This window comes from Pogoniulus pusillus, chromosome 3 (assembly GCF_015220805.1).
Source record: "Pogoniulus pusillus isolate bPogPus1 chromosome 3, bPogPus1.pri, whole genome shotgun sequence".
NCBI lineage: Eukaryota > Metazoa > Chordata > Aves > Piciformes > Lybiidae > Pogoniulus > Pogoniulus pusillus.
The window spans coordinates 2401124-2426150 of NC_087266.1; the positions used below are offsets into that span (position 1 = coordinate 2401124).

General features: G+C 49.5%; 1 protein-coding gene across 8 annotated transcripts in view; it reads right to left on the reverse strand.

The window, feature by feature from the left end:
• The window catches only part of TENM4 (teneurin transmembrane protein 4), a 704151-nt gene that overhangs the window by 150864 nt on the left and 528260 nt on the right, over window positions 1-25027 (reverse strand). For all 8 annotated transcript variants that reach the window (XM_064168972.1, XM_064168982.1, XM_064168953.1 and 5 more), the window contains one exon: window positions 6786-6971. In XM_064168972.1, coding sequence (XP_064025042.1) covers window positions 6786-6971 — 186 coding nt within the window. The remainder of the gene's footprint in view (window positions 1-6785; window positions 6972-25027) is intronic.

The window sequence follows — 25027 nt, forward strand, 5'->3', positions numbered from 1 at the left end:
CTAAAATTCTGTGATTTTCTATCTTTCTATTTTCCTTTTATCTTCCCTGTGGGGTGAAGTAGGCAGAACCTCCACTAGAGTTAAATGGAGATCACTCAAACTGTTGACTGGACAGGGCTGGGTGCTAGGTTGGACTGGCTGAACTTGGAGGTCTCTTCCAACCTGCTTGATTCTATGGTTCTATGACTGGACAGGGCTGAGTGCTAGGTTGGACTGGATGAGGTTGGAGCTCTCTTCCAACCTGCTTGATTCTATGGTTCTATGACTGGACAGGGCCAGGTGCTAGGTTGGACTGGCTGAGCTTGGAGGTCTCTTCCAACCTGGTTGGTTCTATGAAATTTGAAGAAGAGGAGAAAGCAGCCATTCACTGCTGAACCAGTGATGGCACAAGGAGTTTATGCCACAGGGGATGGGGAAAAGACTCTTTGAAGTTCATCTGTGCTTAATACTTACTGTCAATCACGCTGCCAAACTACTTAGAGCCAGATTACCTTCAGCTTCATGCAAAATCATGTTGGAACAAAGCAGCAAACACCTATTTTCCACTGGCTGTTACAACCATAGTGTCCTGTAGCCCAAAGGCACCCATCTCAACCAGGCAGGGTGGGTGACACAGGGTCAAACACAGCTCAGCTTCTGGTGCAGATATGCCTGAGGGTTGCAGAGAGCTGCCTATCTGATCTGCTGGCTAGACAGAACCTTCACCAAGCACTGGTGGAAGTATTTTATGTTATATCTAGTGAAGACATGCCTGAGGGCTGCAGAGTCCTATCTGCTCTGCTGGCTAGACAGAACCTTCACCAAGCACTGGTGGAAGTATTTTATGTTATATCATAGAATCAACCAGGTTGGAAGAGAGCTCCAAGCTCACCCAGTCCAACCTAGCACCCAGCCCTATCCAGTCATCTAGACCACGGCACTAAGTGCCTCATCCAGTCTTCTCCTGAGCACCTCCAGGGATGGTGACTCCACCACCTCTCTGGGCAGCCCACCAAACACTGGTGGAACTGTATCAGGCACATGGATCAAGCTGCTTTATAGATTTAAATGGAAGTGGAGAAGTGTTAGAAAGGTGGGAAAAAGGGACTAGGATCCACATGTAACGTGGGCTTGTTTGGACTGCAGCTGCTCCAGCAGAGCCTGAGAGGTATTGATTACAACCTTGGCTGCCCAGAAGATGTGTGATTATTTTTGCAAGGAATCTGATGAAAGACAAACTTCAAGGGGGGAGGGGGGCAGATTTCTCACAAATGAAAGTTCTGCTAAGTAAAACCAAACCCCAGCCCTGCAGCAGCAGAAGCTCAGGTGGGACAGGTCCTCCACCTGTCTGTCTAGGCACTTGCTATTGCACACACCACCAGTGCATGCCAGGACTAGATTTTCAAGTGGGGTTAAGTATGCAGCTTTGGCAGGGATCAATGGGAATTAGGCACTGAAGTGCTCTGAAAATGCTCAGTCCTGCTAGGTAGGCTGCTGTGTGCTTGGAGAGCAAGGTGCTGGTCTCTAAGCTTTCTAGAGACCCTGCAGAATTCAGCTGCAGCAACTGAACCTCAAGTGATGGCTTTGGTCTTGTGTCCAGACTGCTCAAGGATGATGAACATCCCAACTTCACCACACAGGGAAGCTCTCTCTGCTTCTAAAGAACCCTAATATGACTCAAAAGATTAATCTCATTGCCAGACTGAGTTTCATGTATCAGATGCAATCTCAGCATCTCAGCAAGGCCCACACAGGCAGAGTGAAGTCTCCTGTTGCATCTCCAAGGTGGGAAGCAGAGCACCTGAAGCACTATCCAGGGCATATCATCAAATGTATCAGATTTGAGGCCAGGCTGTCACAGCCCTAGGAAATTTCTGAAGGCCATTATTAAACTCAGGAAGTTTTCTTGTGCTGCTACCTGTGAATTAATCCCACAGAGGAGCCTACCACAGAGCTGAGCTGTAATTTGGCTTTGCAGAGCTCACAGTAAGAGGGTTTCCCTCACCTTGAGAGGGTTTATTTCCCCTCAATGCTCCTAAAATCCACACTACTCCCTCCATATGATTTGGGCCAGAACAGAAGAAAGCTGAATTCTTGCAATGCTTCTAACTGGGGGGGAAATTTGGAGTCTGCTGGAGAGGCCATCACAGGGAAGCTTGCACTGTGACTGTTGTCATGGTTTTGTTTCCTTCCTTTAAGAAATTAGTGTGATTGAAGCATTCCTTTGTGCTTCAGGATTCCTGCAGTCACATTATCAACTTTCTGTTCCTCTCTTTTGCCTGGACGCCTTAAGTTTGCTGAATTAGGATGATGAATGCAAGCTTCTGCATCAATTTCCTGGCTGGGAATTAAGAGGGGTTCCTCTAATGAAATCTCTGAATGTGAGCAATCAAGCCAATATCTTTGGTAACACAACTCTTTGTAGGAGCAAAGAAAATCAATCCACTGGCATCAGAGCTCCCTGGAACACTGTAAGAAAGAGCCTCCTACGACCTTCAAACCAAAAGGACTTCTTGCTCTTAAACATGCTCGACAGGAAAGGGAAGAAGTGGCCTTTACTTGTGTCATCCGTTTCAACCATGTCACCTGCACACATGGCAACGTTGTTAAAGCATCACTTCAGCAATGGGGTGGGGGAGGGGAGGGGGGGGGGTGCTCGTCGGTGCTAAAGCAAACCGAGCCATGACACAGACACAGAAGGAATTACTGTCAACAGAACGAGTTGCCATGCAGGGAAATTACACAAGGACAAGGGGAATGCTTTCCACAGACTTAATGTAATTCCAAGTCAATGTCCTTTCATCTGTGCCAATAGAACTGGCTTATTACTCCTTCCAAAGCTATTCAATTTTCTTGGGTATTTATGCCTTTGCCAAATCTCTTTTACATTCCACACATTTATCAATGAAGTCTTCTGGAGGAAATGCTGTTTACAGCTTCAGAGGCATGAGGCTATGTACAAATCTGCTGCTCAATCACCATGCAAGTAGATGAGGGCAGGGTGGAAGTGAAAAGAAACAGAATTGCTCCAGCACTCTATAAAGTAGCAAAGAATGATTCCTAATCCAAGGGCAGCCTTGCAACAGGAAGGCAGCAGCACTACAGGAGAATTTTTACTACGGTGAAATCTCAGTGCTGACTGCATTGCAGTGCTGCCCTTTCCCCACCACAACACAGGTTCTTAATACTTGCAGTAAAGAATACTACAGACAATGGGGTAAATTTAATCACCAGGAGAGATAGAAGCTTGTTGTTCAAAACCAATCCAGCTGCATGGAGAAATATCACCTACAGCAAATGAGTGGCATTTTGGTTTTGCAGCAGCACTAATAAAGTGGTACTGAGGGCACGAATCAGGCTTTTGATTTTGGGGCATAAATGATTTTCACATGAAACTGTGCCCTGAATTTGGGGCTGTTGGCTCAACTTTCTGTCTTTTTTCTTTCCCTTGGAAAATTCCTTGTTATTCCCCTAGATCTCCAAAGGTGATGATTTGTAGTTAAAAGGAGTTCATTGAAGCAGGAAGGAAGAAATCAGAATGATGTGTTTGGGAGAAAGGAATGATGGAAAGGAGAGGGTCTGAATTTGGGGCTGAAATCAGAGTGATGTGTTTGGGAGAAAGGAATGATGGAAAGGAGAGGGTCTGAATTTGGGGCTGAAATCAGAATGATGTGTTTGGAAGATGGAAATGCTAGGAAGGAGAGGGTTTGAATTTGGGGCTGAAATCAGAATGATGTGTTTGGAAGACAGGAATGCTGGGAAGGAGAGGGTTTGAATTTGGGGCTGAAATCAGAATGTTGTGTTTGGAAGACAGGAATGCTGGGAAGGAGAGGGTTTGAATTTGGGGCTGCTTGCTTGCTCAGCTTCCTGGTTTGTTTCTTTTTCCCTTTGGAAAATTCCTTGTTATTCCCCTAGATCTCAAAAAGTGATGATTTGTAGCTAAAAGGAGTTCATTGAAGCAGGAAGGAATGAAATCAGAATGATGAGTTTGGAAGATGGAAATGCTGGAAAGGAGAGGGTCTGAATTTGGGGCTGAAATCAGAATGATGTGTTTGGAAGATAGGAAAGCTGGGAAGGAGAGGGTTTGAATTTGGGGCTGAAATCAGAATGATGTGTTTGGAAGAAAGGAATGATGGAAAGGAGAGGGTTTAAATTTGGGGCTGAAACCAGAATGTTGTGTTTGGAAGATAGGAATGCTGGGAAAGAGAGGGTTTGAATTTGGGGCTGAAATCAGAATGATGTGTTTGGAAGATGGGAATGCTGGAAAGGAGAGGATTTGAATTTGGGTCTGCAATCAGAATGTTGTGTTTGGGAGAAATGAATGATGGAAAGGAAATGGTTTGAATTTGGGGCTGAAATCAGAATGTTGTGTTTGGGAGAAATGAATGATGGAAAGGAAATGGTTTGAATTTGGGGCTGAAATCAGAATGATGTGTTTGGGAGAAAGGAATGATGGAAAGGAAACGGTTTGAATTTGGGGCTGAAATCAGAATGATGTGTTTGGAAGATAGGAATGCTGGAAAGGAGAGGGTTTGAATTTGAGGCTGTGTGCTTGCTCAGCTTCCTGGTTTCTTTTTCCCTTTGGAAAATTCCTTGTTATTCCCCTAGATCTCAAAAAGTGATGATTTGTAGCTAAAAGAAGCAGATTGAATTAGGAAGGAATGAAATCAGAATGATGTGTTTGGAAGATGGGAATGCTGGGAAGGAGAAGGTTTGAAAAGGTGTTGGGTTAGCTTGTTTTAAAGTACAGGAAAAAAATTGACCCTGCTCCCACCAATGTTGGTGAAATGTTGTGTCTGGAGTGTTGGCCAGGAGGATGCTCAGAGGGCTGCAGCAGCTCTGCTGTGAGCACAGACTGAAAGAGTTGGGGCTGTGCAGGCTGGAGCAGAGGAGGCTCCCAAGGGACCTTCTTGTGGCCTTCCAGCAGCTGAAGGGGCTCCAAAAAAGCTGGGGAGGGACTTTGGAGGGTGTGAGGGAGTGTCAGGAGTGGGGGGAATGGAGCAAAGGTGGAGGCGGGGAGAGTGAGGCTGGAGGTGAGGAGGAAGTTGTTGAGCAGGAGAGTGGTGAGAGGCTGGACTGGGTTGCCCAGGGAGGGGGTTGAGGCCCCATGGCTGGAGGTGTTTGAGGCCAGGCTGGCTGAGGCTGTGTGCAGCCTGCTCTAGGGTAGGGTGTCCCTGGGCATGGCAAGGGGGTTGGAACTGGCTGATCCTTGTGGTCCCTTCCAACCCTGACTGTTCCCTGGAAGTCATAGAATCAAGCAGGTTGGAAGAGACCTCCAAGATCATCCAGTCCAAACTAGCACCCAGCCCTGGCCAATCAACCAGAACACAGCACTAAGTGCCCCAGCCAGGCTGCTTTTAAACACCTCCAGGCACAGCCACTGAACCACCTCCCTGGGCAGCCCATTCCAATGCCAATCACTCTCTCTGACAACAACTTCCTCCTAACATCCAGCCTAGACCTCCTCTGGCACAACTTAAGACTCTGGTCCCCTTGTTCTGTTGCTGCTTGCCTGGCAGCAGAGCCCAACCCCACCTGGCTACAGCCTCCCTTCAGGTAGTTGCAGACAGCAATGAGCTCTGCCCTGAGCTTTCTCTTAATGCTAGAATTAAAATCCCCCAGACTTGTGACCAGATTTCATTTCTTTGTGTGGGTTCAAGCAAAGAAAGTGAGGCACACATATTGTTGAGGTGATAATCCAGAGGGATAACTATGCTGACACAGTCAGCTTTGGTGTAGTGTGCTTTCATATGCATTATGGCACAAAGAAAGCAACACAGATGTGAAAGTCCTTATCTTTAACAGAGTTAATTAAATAAAAATGACTGGGGGAGAGTTCTCCACTCTGCAACAACTCTTCTAAAGCCACCTGATTTTTTTTTCCCAGGTCTCACACAGGTATTATTGAGACCAGAAGTGGATTCACTCATTTAAGTTTCCATTAATGTATAATAAATGTTATCTAGGGAGTTTTAATGCTACTGATTTTACAGCAAGACTGTGGAGTGGGGACTAAAGTACTTGACAGAAAAAAGGAAGAAAGGAAAATACATTGAGGTAGTGAGATGAAGGAGGAAGGTAAAGCCAAGCCAACTAAATAAAGATGCTGCAAACTGTTTAAGGTGAGAACTGCAACTCTTTGCTTGGTTCTGGAGTATTGGTGACCCTTTACAACTGCTGCTACTACTAGACATGACATTGAGATCCTGCTCTGCCAGAGGGGTGGACTAGATGATCTTTCAAGGTCCCTTCCAGCCCCTAACATTCTGTGATCTCAAGATAAGTCTCAGGCGCATGAGGAATAAAGAACTAAAGAGAGAGGGAAATGAAATGCTCAGAAAGGCAGGAAAGCAGGCAAGGGATAAGCCAAACAGCTAAACACCAGCTGGAAATGCACTTTCCTCTTTTACATGGGCAAGCAAAGTTGCAGTGCAAACCAATGGAGCAAACAAAAAGGAAGAAGACTTTAAATCAAAGGCATGAGAGAGAAGGCTTGGAGGCCACAGGAAGACCTTTGGAGAGAGGCAAAGCAGGATGTTCTCAGAGCCATCTCGCTGACATTTGTGAGCTCAAGCATGCCACAGGTGTACTTCATCTCTGACAGTTAAATGTACGCACAGAGCCACGTCACCAGCAAGTGAAAGGACATTTAACCTTGCTCCCAGATGAAAATGACCCGGGTCAGAACTGGAAACCCAAGCACGAAAGGTGCTCATGCTACACTACAGTCACACATGTCCACTTCAGCATGCGCCTCTCCTCCTCCCTGGCCGCCAGGGAGCCCCCGGGTTTGCCGGTGTGCCTACCGATGGTGCAGTGCTCTCCGTTCCAGCCCGGGCTGCACTCGCACTTGCCGTCGCGGCAGGTCCCGTGCTCGGTGCAGCGGGGGTGGCAGGCTCGCTGGTCGCAGGCGGCGCCCATCCAGCCCTCCTCGCAGCGGCAGCTGCCGCCCACGCACACGCCGTGCCCGCCGCAGTCCGCCGCGCAGATCTCTGCGGGAGAGGGGGAGAGAGAGAGAGAGAGGAGGGGACACGGGGAGGAGAGAAAGGAGAGGGGGAGAGAAATCCAGAGCGTTATTGTTCAGGAAAGCAGCCCCGCACTTGGCTAGCTCGCCCTGCAGCGAGATGAAAGGCACTGCTGCGGCTCACAGCGCCTCATCTTCCTCACTATAGCCATCTAATGAGTGCATCGCACACGAAAAGGGACTGAGATGGGATATTAAGCTACCACATCATACAATCAACCCGGTTGGAAGAGAGCTCCAAGCTCAGCCAGCCCAACCTAGCACCCAGCCCTGCCCAACCAACCAGACCATGGCACTAAGTGCCCCAGCCAGGCTTGGCTGCAACACCTCCAGCCACAGCCACTCCACCACCTCCCTGGGCAGCCCATTCCAATGCCAATCACTCTCTCTGCCAGCAACTTCCTCCTCACAGCCAGCCTAGACCTGCCCTGGTGCAGCATGAGGCTGTGTCCCCTTCTGTTGCTGCTTGCCTGGCAGCAGAGCCCAACCCCACCTGGCTACAGCCTCCCTGCAGGCAGCTGCAGGCAGCAATGAGCTCTGCCCTGAGCCTCCTCTGCTGCAGGCTGCACACCCCCAGCTCCCTCAGCCTCTCCTCACAGGGCTGTGCTCCAGGCCCCTCCCCAGCCTTGCTGCCCTGCTCCAAACACCTTCCAGCACCTCAACATCTCTCTTGAATTGAGGAGATTATCAGCTTTCCCCCTCCCCCTCTCTGACTTCTGCCTGGTGCTTCTAAATTGGATTGAACTCTCCCAAACGTTTTGAACTCAAACCTTCTGCTTGACTGAGCCATTTTAGAGGTTTTACAGGCTAGGGACACAGATCTCTTCAGGAAGAGTGGAAAGAAGATGTGGACAGAAGAAATGCTGAGCAGGGCTGAGCCAGAAGCCCAGCAAGGACTGCCTTCTCTCTGATTTCACAGCTATGTACCTTCAGAACTAATATCTCAGACACCAGCCCATCTCCTGTGCTTCTCTTTGTGCCTCTGAGCATACTGAGTGCAGGATTCAGGCCTCAAGGCTTGTGGTAGAGGGGGGACTGGTATTATACAAGACATTTACTCTGGGTCACTGGCTGCACATAAAATATTCAGAGCTACTCAGCCTGCATTAACATCACACCTGGCTGAAATTCAGCCTCATTTCGGCTGCCCTTACTCTTTTGCTAATTAATATCAGCAGTAATGGGAAGCTTGGGCTGTGTGAGGACTTCTAATACAGATCAGATCCACTTCAGCTCCAGGAGGAAAGTATTGCACCTTCAGAGAGGGTTAGAGGCTGCTCAGACCCTTACACTGAAATGGGCTCTTGTCTCCAGGGATGGGCTGCCCAGGGAGGTGGTGGAGTGGCCGTGCCTGGAGGTGTTGCAGCCAAGCCTGGCTGGGGCACTTAGTGCCATGGTCTGGTTGGTTGGGCAGGGTTGGGTGCTCGGTTGGACTGGATGAGCTTGGAGCTCTCTTCCAACCTGTTTGATTCTATGATTGGATAGGGCTGGGTGCTAAGTTGGGCTGGATGATCTTGGAGCTCTCTTCCAACCTGCTAGATTCTATAATCAGAGGGAGCTGTCCAGATAGTGTTTCCTATGATAGCGATTATGAGAATCACAGAACCATTCTGGTTGGAAAAGACCTTTAAGACCATTGAGTCCAACCATTATCTAACTCTACCAATTCTGGTGCTAAACCATGTCCTTCAGCACCATGTCCAGAAAAATCCTCATAGAATCAACTAGTTTGGAAGAGACCTCCAAGATCATCCAGCCCAACCTATTACTCAACCACAACCAATCAACTAGTCCATAGAACCATCCAGTTTGGAAGAGACATCCAAGATCATCCAGTCCAACCTAGCACCCAGTCCCATATAATCAGACCATGGCACTAAGTGCCCCAGCCAGGCTTGGCTGCAACACCTCCAGCCACGGCCACTCCACCACCTCCCTGGGCAGCCCATTCCAATGCCAATCACTCTCTCTGCCAACAACTTCCTCCTAACATCCAGTCTAGACCTGCCCTGACACAACTTGAGACTGTGTCCCCTTGTTCTCTTGCTGCTTGCCTGGCAGAAGAGACCACCCCCCATCTGGCTTTGCTTCTGTGCTGTGAGAGTTCATTTCCAGCTTTTCATCCACCATAACTGCAAAGTCCTTCTGTGCAGACCTGCTCTCCTATTCTTGCCCCATTCTGTATCACAGAATCAATCAGGTTGCAAGAGACCTCCAAGATCATCCAGTCCAATTTAGCACTCAGCCCTATCCAATCCCAGGGCCATTCCAAGCCAGGTGCAGGACCTCACATAAAAAGTCCTCAAGCATAAAGAAGTAAAGTGATGAATCCACAGGTATATGTGGATGCTGTGGCAGGTACAGCACCACCTAGATATCCTGACATCCAATCTTCAGTCCTCTTGCTAGGACTGGGAAATGCAGCTTATAGCAAGTCAGATGTCTACAGGTTGACAGTGGAGGCAAAAAAAAACCCAACCAAAACCCAGGCCACAGCTTGAGTGCTGTGTCCAGTTCTGGGCTCCTCAATTCAAGAGAGATGTTGAGGTGCTGGAAGGTGTTTGCAGAAGAGCAACAAGGCTGGGGAGGGGCCTGGAGCACAGCCCTGTGAGGAGAGGCTGAGGGAGCTGGGGGTGTGCAGCCTGCAGCAGAGGAGGCTCAGGACAGAGCTCATTGCTGTCTACAACTACCTGAAGAGAGGCTGTAGCCAGGTGGGGTTGGGCTCTGCTGCCAGGCAAGCAGCAAGAGAAGAAGGGGACAGAGTCTGAAGCTGTGGCAGGGCAGGTCTAGGCTGGATGTGAGGAGGAAGTTCCTGGCAGAGAGAGTGATTGGCATTGGAATGGGCTGCCCAGGGAGGTGGTGGAGTTGCTGTGCCTGGAGGTGTTGCAGCCAAGCCTGGCTGGGGCACTCAGTGCCATGGTCTAGTTGACTGTATGGGGCTGGGTGCTAGGTTGGGCTGGCTGAGCTTGGAGCTCTCTTCCAGCCTGGCTGATTCTATGATTCTATTTGGAGTGCTAGTCAGATGCCTTCTTGGAGTTAAAGATGTGGAACGAGAATAATGGAGCGACATTCAAAAATGGTGAGGAGAGGGGGGGGAAAAAAGCACTCTCTGAAAGGCAGAATCTCTGTGGAGCTGTTGCTATGAAATGGGATGGAAAACCCAGTGGGACATTTTCCTCTTGGCTGAACCATTTCTCAGACAACATGCTGCCACAGAGCAGCTTTGCACACAGGGGGCAGGGACGTGCACTGCACGGTCCAAAGCAAACAGCTCCAAGGCTATCCCAGAATGGGAGCGCTGGGGACACTTGAGGTTTCATCTCCCACCCAGCTGAGACCCCAGCCATACCACTACCCCCAGGGCAGTGCAGGCTCTGGGTCCTCAATGTCCAATTCCTGTTTAATGGCTATGTGAGGTAGTTTGGATTCCCAGGGGCCAAGAGCTGCAACAAAGACCCTGAGCCGTGAGTAACGCTTGTGACGCAAACCGCTTGCGACAGTCTCCCTAAAACGTGGGTTAATTACTGCTGACAGGCAACCAGGAGCCAGGAACTCTGGAATCTCAATCTTCCATTTAGCTGCCAGTTCAAAGATTGATGGGAAGCACAGAGTTTAAACACCCTGCTGTATGCCCTGGCTCTTTCTAACATGGTGCTCTGAAACGCTCACAGGTTTCTAGCGGGCGCTTAAACAGTCAAGAGTAGCTTTTACTTTTCAGCTGGCACTCAAAGGAGTGATCCAAATGGATTTCAGATTAAGTTTCCACTCAAACCTGGGTCTTTTCAGGCAGCTCAAGACAACTAAGGCTGAGCTACAGAAAAGGGCATGTGAATAATTACTTCATCGTTCAGTCCCCAAGCATGATTCTATGAACACTACAGGCTGGGGACAGAGTGACTGAGAGCAGCCAGGCAGAAAGGGACCTGGGGTTACTGGTAGATAGTAGGCTGAAGATGAGCCAGCAGTGTGCCCAGGTGGGCAGCAGAGCCAGTGGCATCCTGGCCTGGATCAGGAAGAGTGTGGCCAGTAGGACGAGAGAGGTTCTTCTTCCCCTGTACTCAACACTGCTCAGGCCACACCTTGAGTACTGTGTCCAGTTCTGGGCCCCTCAATTCAAGAGAGATGTTGAGGTGCTGGAAGGTGTCCAGGGAAGGGTGATAAAGCTGGTGAAAGGCCTGAAGCAGAGCCCAGTGAGGAGAGGGTGAGGGAGCTGGAGTTGTTTAGCCTGGAGAAGAGGAGGCTCAGGGCAGAGCTCATTGCTGTCTACAACTACCTGAAGGAAGGCTGTAGCCAGGTGGGGTTGGTCTCTTCTGCCAGGCAACCAGCAAGAGAACAAGGGGACACAGTCTCAAGTTGTGCCAGAGGAGGTCTAGGCTAGGTATTAGGAGGAAGTTCCTGGCAGAGAGAGTGATTGGCATTGGAATGGGCTGCCCAGGGAGGTGGTGGAGTCACCATCCCTGGAGGTGTTGAGGCAAAGCCTGGATGAGGCACTTAGTGCCATGGTCTAGTTGCTTGACCAGGGCCAGGTGCTAGGTTGGACTGGATGATCTTGGAGGTCTCTTCCAACCTGCCTGATTCAATGATTCCCAGGGATAGAATTTGCCACCTCTGTTCTTATGACCAGCTACAGGTTTGGGTTTTTTCTTCAGAACACTTCCCAGTTCTGCTGTTAAAATTAGAGGACATGATTAGCTACCACCTGAGCTGTGTGAGCAAATGAGAAGGAAAGCTTTTAATTCTCCTATTACAGCATTCACAGGCTGCCCAGCTGCACTTTATTGCTCCTGCCTATTGAAGCTTAGGCAGAACGCTGTGCCTGGGCATAAAAGACCTGCCTGTTAAATATTTTCACACCAGCTGCTCCCAAAAGGTGACTAAATATTTCCTTTCATCTTTAATCTCTTCCACTGTTTGTATGAACAGCTTAGCCCTTCCTTATCCTTTCCTAGAGGTGCATTGTGTTTTACTTCAGCTCACCAAGCTGCCTGTGGGTCCTTGAAGGATCTCCTGAGCAAATCTGGTGCTTGGTTTTAACAGGGAATATGAGGCTGTCCCCAAAAAGGTACAATCAGCCCATGCAGCCCTGCTTTTAACTGGGAATATGAGGCTGTCCCCCCAAAAAGGCACAGTCAGCCCATGCAGCCCTGCTTTTAACTGGGAATATGAGGCTGTCCCCCCAAAAAGGCACAGTCAGCCCATGCAGCCCTGCTTTTAACTGGGAATATGAGGCTGTCCCCCCCAAAAGGCACAATCAGCTCATGCAGCCCTGTTTTTAACTGGAAATATGAGGCTGTCCCCCCCAAAAAGGCACAATCATCTCATGCAGCCCTGCTTTTAACTGGAAATATGAGACTGTCCCCCTAAAAAGGTACAATCAGCTCATGCAGCCCTGCTTTTAACTGGAAATATGAGGCTGTCCCCCCAAAAAGGCACAGTCAGCCCATGCAGCCCTGCTTTTAACTGGAAATATGAGGCTGTCCCCCCAAAAAGGTACAATCAGCTCATGCAGCCCTGTTTTTAACTGGAAATATGAGGCTGTCCCCCCCAAAAAGGCACAATCAGCCCATGCAGCCCTGCTTTTAACTGGAAATATGAGGCTGTCCCCCCCAAAAAGGTACAATCAGCTCATGCAGCCCTGCTTTTAACTGGAAATATGAGGCTGTCCCCCCAAAAAGGCACAATCAGCCCATGCAGCCCTGCTTTTAACTGGAAATATGAGGCTGTCCCCCCAAAAAGGCACAGTCAGCTCATGCAGCCCTGCTTTTAACTGGGAATATGAGGCTGTCCCCCCAAAAAGGTACAATCAGCCCCTGCAGCCCTGTTTTTAACTGGGAATATGAGGCTGTCCCCCCAAAAAGGTACAATCAGCTCATGCAGCCCTGTTTTTAACTGGAAATATGAGGCTGTCCCCCCAAAAAGGCACAGTCAGCCCATGCAGCCCTGTTTTTAACTGGGAATATGAGGCTGTCCCCCCAAAAAGGTACAATCAGCCCCTGCAGCCCTGTTTTTAACTGGGAATATGAGGCTGTCCCCCCAAAAAGGTACAATCAGCTCATGCAGCCCTGCTTTTAACTGGAAATATGAGGCTGTCCCCCCAAAAAGGCACAGTCAGCCCATGCAGCCCTGCTTTTAACTGGGAATATGAGGCTGTCCCCCCAAAAAGGTACAATCAGCTCATGCAGCCCTGCTTTTAACTGGGAATATGAGGCTGTCCCCCCAAAAAGGTACAATCAGCTCATGCAGCCCTGTTTTTAACTGGAAATATGAGGCTGTCCCCCCAAAAAGGTACAATCAGCTCATGCAGTCCTGCTTTTAACTGGGAATATGAGGCTGTCCCCCCAAAAAGGTACAATCAGCTCATGCAGTCCTGCTTTTAACTGGGAATATGAGGCTGTCCCCCCAAAAAGGCACAATCAGCTGATGCAGTCCTGCTTTTAACTGGGAATATGAGGCTGTCCCCCCAAAAAGGCACAATCAGCCCATGCAGCCCTGCTTTTAACTGGGAATATGAGGCTGTCCCCCCAAAAAGGTACAATCAGCTCATGCAGCCCTGCTTTTAACTGGAAATATGAGGCTGTCCCCCCAAAAAGGCACAATCAGCCCATGCAGCCCTGCTTTTAACTGGGAATATGAGGCTGTCCCCCCAAAAAGGCACAATCAGCTCATGCAGCCCTGCTTTTAACTGGGAATATGAGGCTGTCCCCCCCAAAAGGCACAATCAGCCCCTGCAGCCCTGTGGGAGACACCTAGGCTTTGAGTGACAGCCTGTATTTTGCCCCCTGCCACTTTCACTTGGCAGAGGGGGTGCTGACAAACATCAACTGATTCATGGATGCAAGTTCTATCTAAAGAATCAAGTTCATTTCTCTTCTACCCTCTGAGGTTTTGCCATGTTGCTTTTGGTGCCTTCCACTGCCTTGGTTTCACCTCATCTTATGCCACATTCCTACCTGAAGAACTCAGCTGAGCTTAGGTGCCCTCAGTGAGGAAAGGCAATGTAGCTCCAGAGGAGCTCCTTCACAGTGAACTTTTGGAGCAGACTGCACTCAAGGCACTGCTGAGGTTTGGGTGATTCACCCAAGGCTCTCAGGTGCATCATAAATATTGTCCTGAGAAAAGGGTAGTACCATCCCAAGGGAATTCTGATCCTGTTTTCATGTAAGTAATAATAATAATGAAATTATTATCTTCAGTTTCAGGACCTGCTTCATTCCATCACTGCTTACCTCAGCTAGCAACCAGCCCATGAGGCCAGCCCAAACTACCTGCTGGCTGCTCCTCAGAAAAATGCCTTCTCTCCCTCACTGTCTCCTCATGACTGACTCATACAATCAACCAGGCTGGAAGAGCCCTCCAAGCACATCCAGTCCAACCTCTGCTCCATAAAAGTTGTCTGAGAATTTCTCAAAGCTTTCTAAAGAGTCATAAGGGAGGCTCAGGGCAGAGCTCATTGCTGTCTACAACTACCTGCAAGGAGGCTGTAGCCAGGTGGGGTTGGGCTCTGCTGCCAGGCAAGCAGCAAGAGAACAAGGGGACACAGTCTGAAGTTGTGCTGAGGAAAGTCTAGGCTGGATGTGAGGAGGAAGTTCCTGGCAGAGAGAGTGATTGGCATTGGAATGGGCTGCCCAGGGAGGTGGTGGAGTGGCTGTGGCTGGAGGTGTTGAAGCCAAGCCTGGCTGGGGCACTTAGTGCCATGGTCTGGTTGGTTGGGCAGGGCTGGGTGCTAGGTTGGCCTGGCTGAGCTTGGAACTCTCTTCCAGCCTGGTTGATTCTATGACTCTACAATGGCACAAGCCATATCTGTGGCTCAGTTCTATTTAGCATTTAATCTAATGTCACCCTGCCCCATCATGGTCTCTACACACATCCCCTAACGAAGATTAGCGAGGACCTAAAGTGCCATCATCAACTTGATTGGATAGGACTGGGTGATAGGTTGGATTTGGTCTCTTCTGCCAGGCAACCAGCAATAGAACAAGGGAATACAGTCTCAGGCTGTGTCAGGGAAGGTCTAGGCTGGATGTTAGGATAAAGTTCCTGGCGGAGAGAGTGATTGGCATTGGAATGGGCTGCCCAGGGAGCTGGTGGAGTCACCATCCCTGAAGGTGTTCAAGCAAAGCCTGGCTGAGGCACTTAGTGCCATGCTCTGGTTGATTGGCCAGGGCTGGGTGCTAGGTTGGGCTGGATGAGCTTGGAGGTCTCTTCCAACCTGGCTGATTGTATGATTCTATGATCTTGGAGGTCTCTTCCAACCTGGTTGATTCAGTGATTCTATAATGGTACAAACCATATCTGTGGCTCAGTTCTATTTAGCATTTAAACTAATGTCACCCTGCCACATCATGGACTCTGCATGCATCCCCTAATGAAAATTAGCAAGCACCTAAAGTGCCATGGTCTAGTTGATTGGATAGGGCTGGGTGATAGGTTGGACTGATCATGGCAGCCTGTTCCAATGGCTTCATTTATGCCCTAACCACTTTTACATGTTTACCTCCTTGCAAAGTCCCCCCAGTTGGCTTGACAATAGTTTAAAGCTTTCCAGCTTAGAGAAGAGCAATGCAGGTGAGGTGTTTCCTTAAGCATTCATGGGATGCAGAAGCAAAGATTTAGCTGCTTCTGCCCTGCCTGCTAAATCCTTTAACAAATATGGATTTAGTGCTAAAATATAAGCCCAGGTGAAATTGCTCAGAGCTTCCTGGGCAGTTCTGCTGACCTCCAACATATTCATAGAAAAATTAATAATTAAACATCTGTCTTAACTGGGATTTTCCCATTTCAAGTTGCTTCATCTGAGGCAATCTGCAGCCTCTGTCAAGAGGTTTTTTTTCTTATCCCAAAAAGAAATGCAGAGCTGAAAGCCTGAGTTTGGTTGAGGAGCTAAGCCTGGCTTTCATAACCTTGCATGGGCTTTAGGAGGAAACTTATGGGGAATATCTGGGAAAAGCATCTAATGTAAAGATATGGAAGGAAATCTGTTGTGGTAGGCCTGATGGGGCAGAAATAGGCCTAGAGATGCACTGGCTTGCCCAGGCATGATTTTCTCCTGAAGTAAATGAGGTATACACACTTAGATGAGCCTGCCTTGTGCAAGGACTATGCTTCTGCTCAAATCCAGGCTTTGCTTCAACACCTCCAGGTAGTTATGATAGAATCAGCTCTCTGAAGTGGGTGAATTTGGTTTAGAATCATAGAAGCAAGCAGCTTGGAAGAGAGCTCCAAGCTCAGCCAGTCCAACCTAGCACCCAGCCCTGCCCAACCAACCAGACCATGGCACTAAGTGCCCCAGCCAGGCTATTCTTGAACACCTCCAGGGACAGTGACTCCACCACCTCCCTGGGCAGCCCATTCCAATGCCAATCACTCTCTCTGCCAGCAACTTCCTCCTAACACCCAGCCTAGACCTGCCCTGCCACAACTTGAGACTCTGTCCCCTTCTTCTCTTGCTGCTTGCCTGGCAGCAGAGCCCAACCCCACCTGGCTACAGCCTCCTTTCAGAGAGCTGCAGGCAGCAATGAGCTCTGCCCTGAGCCTCCTCTGCTGCAGGCTGCACACCCCCAGCTCCCTCAGCCTCTCCTCACAGGGCTGTGCTCCAGGCCCCCCCCCCAGCCTTGCTGCAATTCTCTCAACACCTTCCAGCACCTCAACAGCTCTCTGCAATTCAGGAGCCCACAACTGGACACAGCACTCCAGGGGTGGCCTGAGCAGTGCTGAGCACAGGGGCACAAGAACCTCCCTTGTCCTGCTGCCCACACTGCTCCTGAGCCAGGTCAGGATGCCATTGGCTCTGCTGCCCACCTGGGCACTGCTGCCTCAGCTTCAACTACTCCCTACCAGCATCCCCAGGTCCCTTTCTGCTTGGCTGCTCTCAGCCACTCTGTCCCCAGTCTGCAGTGCTGCTTGGAGTTGCTGTGGAGAGATGTAGAACCCTGCCCTTGGCCTTGTTCAGTCTCATCCCCTTGGCCTCTGCCCACCCATTCAGCCTGGCCAGGTCCCTCTGCAGGGCTCTGCTACCCTCCAACAGCTCCACAGCTGCTCCTAGCTTGGTGCCATCTTCAAACTCACTGCTGCTGGACTCAATCCCCTGCTTCAGATCACCAATAAAGACATTGAACAGGACTGTGCCCAGCACTGATCCCTGGAGCACACCACTGGTGCCAGCTGGATGTGGCACCATTCCCCACCACTCTCTGGGCCCAGCCCTCCAGTCAGTTCTTGACCCATATCAGAGTGGATCTGTCCAAGCCAGGAGCTGCCAGCTGTGCCAGGAGCCTTCTGCCATAAACAGAAAGGAACTCCTTGAGTCTGTCCAGTGGGCAAGTGGTGCCCTGACCGCAAGTGGCATTTGGCCACAAGAGTCTTCTCTTCCAGTTCAGCTCACGTTTATGGCTTTGTGCTGGCATTGCTAACTGAAGGTCATGTGTTTGCTCCTTCACAGATCATGCCCTAAAAGCAAGGTCTGCATAATTTAAGGCCTGTTTGCCTCCTTTTAAAGCACCCATCAATTAGTGATGCAGGAATAACTACTGGTCTTGATGCCAATAAATAGAGCACCTGTTTGTAATTGAGCTTCTGGTGCCAGGATGACTGCTCACTGCACTCGAGGATCAAAATGCATTTAACATAGCTCAAACTGAGTTTATCTGGAAGGTAAGAGCTATTTCTTCTCCTTCCATGGATGAGGAAATCAAGATTAAAAGATGCTCTCCAGAGAGTGAAAATGAATTCATCAGCTTTGCTATCACCCCTGAGCAGGAGGAACAGTGACCTTCAGAGATGGTTTTGCAATGTCACTCAGGATGCCTAAGTTTTCATCTCCTGGAGCTGAAGCCCTGAGTAGCATCCTGGAGTTACAAAGTGACCCTAACTGGAGACCTTCAGTTGGCCTAAATGATTCCTGCTGGGCCCTGCAGGACAACTGAGTACAGGTCTCCAATACATGTGCAGAAGCAGCAAGTCTACATGTACAGGAAAAAAAGAAGTGTGCACAAAAGAGGTATAAAACCTGTGCATGACAGAGGAGGGAAGAGCTCTTGGCATCATAGAATGGGTTAGGTTAAAAGGGACCTCAAAGATCATCCAGTTCCAAACCCCCACCAAAGGCAAGGACACCTCTGCTAGAACAGCTTGCTCAAGGCCTCATCCAACCTGACCTTGAACACCTCCAGGGATGGAGCAGCCACAACCTCCCTGGGCAACCTGTGCCAGTGTCTCACCACTCTCCTCTCCTAACATCTAGTTTGAATCTCCCCTCTGCCAGTTTAAACCCATTCCCCCTTGTCCTGTCATCACAAGACCTTGTCAATAGTCCCTCCCCAGCTTTCCTGTACTGGAAAGCCACTCCAAGGTCTGCTCAAGGTCTTCCCTTCTGCAAGCTGAAGAGCCCAAACTCTCTCAGCCTGGCCTTACAGCAGAGCTGCTGCAGCCCTCTGAGCATCTTTGTGGCCCTCCTCTGGACTGGCTCCAACAGTTCAAAGTCCTTCTTGTTCTGGGGGCTCCAGAACTGCACAGAGTACTCCAGGTGGGGTCTGAGAGCAGAGTAAAGGAGATCTTGGAGGTGTCTTCCAACCTGATTTGATGAAAATACTTGTATGCCTGTCCTCCCAGACTGAGCCTCTTACTCTGTGAGCACAGCACCCAGCACAACAGGCCTCTTGGGAGTTCTTCATAGAAACAGCCACAGTGAGAGCAGGAGCAGTCATCAGCAACCCCCCTGCTAATGGATCACAACTCCTACCCACCCTGTGCAGCTCCACAATGTACAGTGTGCTACAGATGGGACACTTGCTAAAAGAACTCTCACCTCTAAGTGGAGAATCATAGAAAAGCATCATAGAATGGTCTAGGTTGGAAAGGACCTCAAGGATCATCCAGCTGCAACCCCCTGCCATAGACAGGGACACCTCCCACTACAGCAGGTTGCTCAAGGCCTCATCCAGCTTGCCTGCTTCATGTCATAGAATCAACCTGGTTGGAAGAGAGCTCCAAGATCATCCACTCCAACCTAGCACCCAGCCCTGCCCAACCAACCAGACAATGGCACTAAGTGCCCCAGCCAGGCTTGGCTTCAACACCTCCAGGCACAGCCACTCCACCACCTCCCTGGGCAGCCCATTCCAATGCCAATCACTCTCTCTGCCAGCAACTTCCTCCTCACATCCAGCCTAGACCTCCCTGGCACAACTTGAGACTGTGTCCTCTTGTTCTGTTGCTGGGTGCCTGGCAGAAGAGCCCAACCCCACCTGGCTACAGCCTCCCTTAGAGAATTCTAGACAGCAATGAGGCCACCCCTGAGCTCATTGCTGTCTACAACTACCTGAACATAATATTTGCATGAAGGTTGCCCAGTTCCTGTCTGCAAAGCCATAAATCTGTGAGACAAAACTCTTATCAAACTCTTCTCCTGCTTTTCATCAGCATCTAGTTTCTACCATATTTCTACTGTCTTTCAATACTTGGCTTAAATGCTAGGGACTGACCACCAATTTGTGTCATTGAATCAAACATGCTGGAAGAGAGCTCCAAGCTCATCCAGCCCAACCTAGCACCCAGCCCTGCCCAATCAACCAGACCATGGCACTAAGTGCCCCAGCCAGGCTTGGCTTCAACACCTCCAGGCAGAGCAACTCCACCACCTCCCTGAGCAGCCCATTCCAATGCCAATCACTCTCTCTGCCAGCAACTTCCTCCTCACATCCAGCCTAGACCTCCCCTGCTACAAATTGAGACTCTGTCCCCTTGTTCTGTTGCTGGTTGCTGTTATTTACTTTTGTACTCATGTCAATCTTTCCTTTATTTATTGTTCTGAACCTTACTTTAAACTCTCTCTTGCTGGTGAATAATAGGAGATGAAATGCCAGGTTTTGATGGACTTGGGGCCTGGAGTTGAGATTTGTTGAAGAAAAATAAATATTCCCAAGTGCAGGATTCTGCTTTTTTGTCTTTGATGCTTAATTGGAACTCTCTGCTTTCAGGAATGTGAGTTAAGGCTTTCCAGAGAAGGAAGAATTCCTCATGTATTAAATGAAGTTCCTAACAAGGATTCTTCACCAGACTCCTTTCAGTTTCTGCACTTGGACTACAACAACCCCAAGCAGTGCTACAGGCTAGGGACTGAGTGGCTGAGAGCAGCCAGGCAGAGAGGGCCCTGGGGGTGCTGGCAGAGAGGAGCTGAAGCTGAGGCAGCAGTGCCCAGGTGGGCAGCAGAGCCAATGGCATCCTGGGCTGGCTCAGGAGCAGTGTGGGCAGCAGGACAGGGGAGGTTCTTGTGCCCCTGTGCTCAGCACTGCTCAGGACACCCCTGGAGTGCTGTGTCCAGTTGTGGGCTCCTGAATTGCAGAGAGCTGTTGAGGTGCTGGAAGGTGTTTGGAGCAGGGCAGCAAGGCTGGGGAGGGGCCTGGAGCAGAGCCCTGTGAGGAGAGGCTGAGGGAGCTGGGGGTGTTTAGACTGGAGAAGAGGAGGCTCAGGGCAGAGCTCATTGCCGTCTGCAGCTCCCTGAAGGGAGGCTGTAGCCAGGTGGGGTTGGACTCTTCTGCCAAGCAGCCAGCAACAGAACAAGGAGACACAGGGGATTTGTGCCAGGGAGGTCTAGGCTGGATGTGAGGACGAAGTTGCTGGCAGAGAGAGTGATTGGCATTGGAATGGGCTGCCCAGGGAGGTGGTGGAGTGGCTGTGCCTGGAGTCGTGGAAGCCAAGCCTGGATGAGGCACTTAGTGCCATGGTCTAGTTGGTTGGGCAGGGCTGGGTGCTAGGTTGGGCTGGCTGAGCTTGGAGGTCTCTTCCAACCTGGTTGAGTCTGTGATTCAAACAAAAAGAACCTCTGAGCTCATGGTGTGACTGCTGAGGTCACCTTTGGAGATAGAGAAGAATACTGAACTGAAAGTGACATGATGGGAATTAGTCCTTATGTGGCAGAAAGCAAACAGGGCTGGAATTCAATAGGCTGTGCATTGTCCTTTGAGGGGCTCCATAAATTTGCATTGATGGGAGAGAAGAAAACTTTACCCATCACAGTACACCTAAGGTCAGTGAAGACCAGGACTACTGATGCCACTGGGCATATGCTATTCTTGGCTAGAGACATGACTTAATCAGACCAAATGTTTTGTGACCTAATGGTCAGAGCCAGACTGATGATATCACCATTGCCACAATGGTTTGGGCCAGGTTGGAAATGCCAGCTTAGAACACAAGTTTTTACATCCTTCAGTGGTCCTTCAGAGTTACATCTCCCTTGATTGAACCTGACCAAGGAAGTTCTTCACAGAGAGAGTGATTGGCATTGGAATGGGCTGCCCAGGGAGGTGGTGGAGTCACCAACCCTGGAGGTGTTCAGGAAAGGCCTGGATGAGGCACTTACTGCCATGGTCTGGTTGATTGGATGGGGCTGGGTGCTAGGTTGGACTGGATGATCTTGGAGGTCTCTTCCAGCCTGGTTGGTTCTATGATTCTATGACTACTGCAAAACAGAAAAGTGGCTTAAAAGCTGTCCTAAAGCTGAGAGAATTTTTGCCTCTGGCCAGATAAATGTGCTAAGACAGATTTTTAACTACCAGCTTGTAAGTGGCAATCTCTATTTAAAACCTAAGTTGCATTTTCTACCTCCTTGGGAGTTTTCTGCTTCCCCCTCCCCGCCCTGTTTTTGTATGTCCTTTTCATCTGCTAACCACAAAGACATTTAGATTTTGGAGGATTTGGAATTCTCACAAAAATAACTACAGCTCATTTCATCTACTACCTTTTTTTTTTTCCCTCCTCCCCCTCTCCACATCAAGATCTCCTGACAAATATTTCTCAATAAGCAAAGGGAAAGGGAGTTAAAAACAGGAATTGAAATGAAAGCCTTCCTGAAGACTTTTATTTCAAATGTTTTGGCTCTTTTGAGTCCTTTATTGCATTTTTAATAACAAAAAAGCTTTGAAGACTTTAAAGGATAAGTTCATCTTGGCAATGGGTAGGCTAAAATCTCTACTCACAATCCCAACTACATCAAAAACCTTTATGTTTTGTACGATGATAGCTCTTGTTAGCGCTGCTGATTGTCTGGATTCACTTATTCCTTCACAATCCACACAGCAGAGACCTGCCAGGCAGAGCCTGTGCTAGCCTTGTGGAACAGCACTGGGCTGCACATACTTTATTCCCCTGGAGAGAAAGCTTCTCTCCACACAAATAAAACATGGGAGATCACAAGCTCACAAATCAGCAGGCTACGGTTCTGCGAGGCTGAGGATGAAATCCCTGCTGGTACAAAACATTTCCTGGCCTCCAACAACTGTTCTAAGACCAAGTTAAGGCCTTCAGGAGTGGGTTTGTAATTTTAGTGTTGAGCCAGGGAAGATTCTGATGGTACCTTCTGAAGCCTAGCTTTGAAGACCCTGTACTTCCATAAGTTCAGTTGCTCCAGGTTAATGTTTGCCACTACGCTGCAAGAGTGCTGCAGATGAACAAGTTACAAGATGAAGGAAGATTGTCCAAAGTGGCATCTGATTACAGAGTTATATGAACCTGTTCATGGCTTTAAAATACACAGAATCACACAATCAGCCAGGCTGGAAGAGACCTCCAAGATCATCCAGTCCAACCTAACACCCAGCCCTGGGCAACCAACCAGACCATGGCACTAAGTGCCTCATGCAGGCTTTGAACACCTCCAGCCAAGGCCACTCCACCACCTCCCTGGGCAGCCCATTCCAATGCCAATCACTCTCTCTGCCAGGAACTTCCTCCTAACATCCAGCCTAGACCTCTCCCAACACAACTTGAGACTGTGTCCCCTTGTTCTGTTGCTGCTTTGCCTGGCAGCAGAGCCCAACCCCACCTGGCTACAGCCTCCCTGCAGGCAGCTGCAGGCAGCAATGAGCTCTGCCCTGAGCCTCCTCTGCTGCAGGCTGCACACCCCCAGCTCCCTCAGCCTCTCCTCACAGGGCTGTGCTCCAGGCCCCTCACCAGCCTTGCTGCCCTACTCCAAACACCTTCCAGCACCTCAACAGCTCTCTTGAATTGAGGAGCCCAGAACTGGACACAGCACTCCAGGGGTGGCCTGAGCAGTGCTGAGCACAGGGGCAGAAGAACCTCTCTTGTCCTGCTGCCCACACTGCTCCTGAGCCAGCCCAGGATGCCATTAGCTCTCATTCCATTGGCCCATCATAGAATGGGCTGGGTTAGGAGGGATCTCTGAAGGTCATCTAGTCCAACCCAGCAGTAAGCAGACACATCTTCCTTTACATCAGATTGCCCAGAGCCCTGTTGAGGCTCACTTGGAATATCTCCATGGATAGCATCCCAACCTCCTTCCTAGACAACCTGTTCCAGTGCTCCACTACCTTCATCCAATCTAAATCTGCCCTTTTCCAGTTTTAAGCCACTGTCCCTTGCCCTATCACTGTAGACCTTTGTAAACAGTCACTCTGCAGCCCTCTTGTAGCCCACTTCAGGTACTGGGAGGTTGCTTTTAGGTCTCCCTGAAACCTTCTCTTCTGCAGGCTGAACACCCCCAGCTCCCTAAGCCTGTCTTCACAGCAGAGATGCTCTGATCCCCTGATCATTTTTGTAGCCCTTCTCTGGACCCACTCCATCAGGTCCATGTCCTGTATTGAGGGCCTCAGAGCTGGACACAGTACTCCAGGTGAGGTCTCACCAAAGCAAATTGGTAGAATCGCCTCTCTCCATCTGCTGGCCATGCTGCTTTTGATGCTGCCCAGGATGCCATTGCATTTCTGTGCTGCAGTCTCACCCTGTCTGCTCATGTCCAGCTTCTCATTCACCAGCACCCCCAAGTCCTTTTGTGCAGGGCTGTTTTCTATCACCTCATCCCCTAGTCTGCACTGACAGGGAGGTTGTTCCCAGTCAGGTACAGCACCCTGCACTTACTTTTGTTGAGCCTCATGAGGTTCACCTGGGCTTCACCTGTGTAGTGAAACATCACAGCTTCCAACTTCTTCACTGTCTGGAGAAGAGGAGGCTCCCAGGTGACCTTGCTGTGGCCTTCCAGTATTTGAAGGGAGACTACAAAAAAAGCTGGGGAGGGACTTTTTAGGCTGTCAGGGAGTGACAGGACTTGGGGGAATGGAACAAAGCTGGAGGTGGGGAGATTCAGAGTGGATGTGAGGAAGAAGTTGTTGAGCATGAGAGTGGTGAGAGGCTGGCATGGGAGGTGGTTGAGGCCCCATGGCTGGAGGTGTTTGAGGCCAGGCTGGCTGAGGCTGTAGGCAGCCTGGCAGAGGGGATTGGAATTAGATGATCTTTGTGGCCCCTTCCAACCCTGACTGATTCTATGATTCACTGAGCCCTCATTTCCAGTTCCCAGCTCTCACCCTTAAATGCACAGCCCTTGAGTATATAGCTCCACTACCAATTTCAGACCACCACATACAAAGTACTTTTCCTATTACTGCTCTTCTCCAGTGTACTTTTAAGAGTCTGAAGCACTGTGCTGGATGTCAACAGTGCATAAAGTGAGTCATTACAAATGAGTGATTGCAAAGGAATCCATATCTGCATGCAAGTCCATGTAAAACCACTGTCAGCTGCCCAGGAAAAGTCAGCACAGTTATCACACAGAGAACATCAGTTCTACCTCTGCTTTACATAATCAGCTTCCTGATGGGGCTAGAGAATTTCATGCATGTCAAGATGTCAAACACCAAACAGAGGACAGTGTGGAAAACGCTGGTTTAAGTCTGAGGAGAGTGAAGACTGACACCAGATCACTTAATTCCATCAAGAATGATTTTGCATCCAAGCATTATAACTGTTTTGATGGGCCTGAGATGCTACTGATGCATCAGTGAGATGCCTGAGGGAAAAGGTCCATTGCCCAAATGTAGGTAACTTGACTCACCTATTCCTCTCACTGCACTCAGCAAATGTGACCTATGGATTGGGGTTTGTTGCTTCTTGATTAGCCAGAAAAACTTAGCCCAGTTTAAATAGGTCAAGAGTGAGGCTATCAGATATTAAGTTCTGTTTCATGTTGCAGCACAGGTCATTTCCTTCTTGCCACTTAGACAATAAGAGCTACCC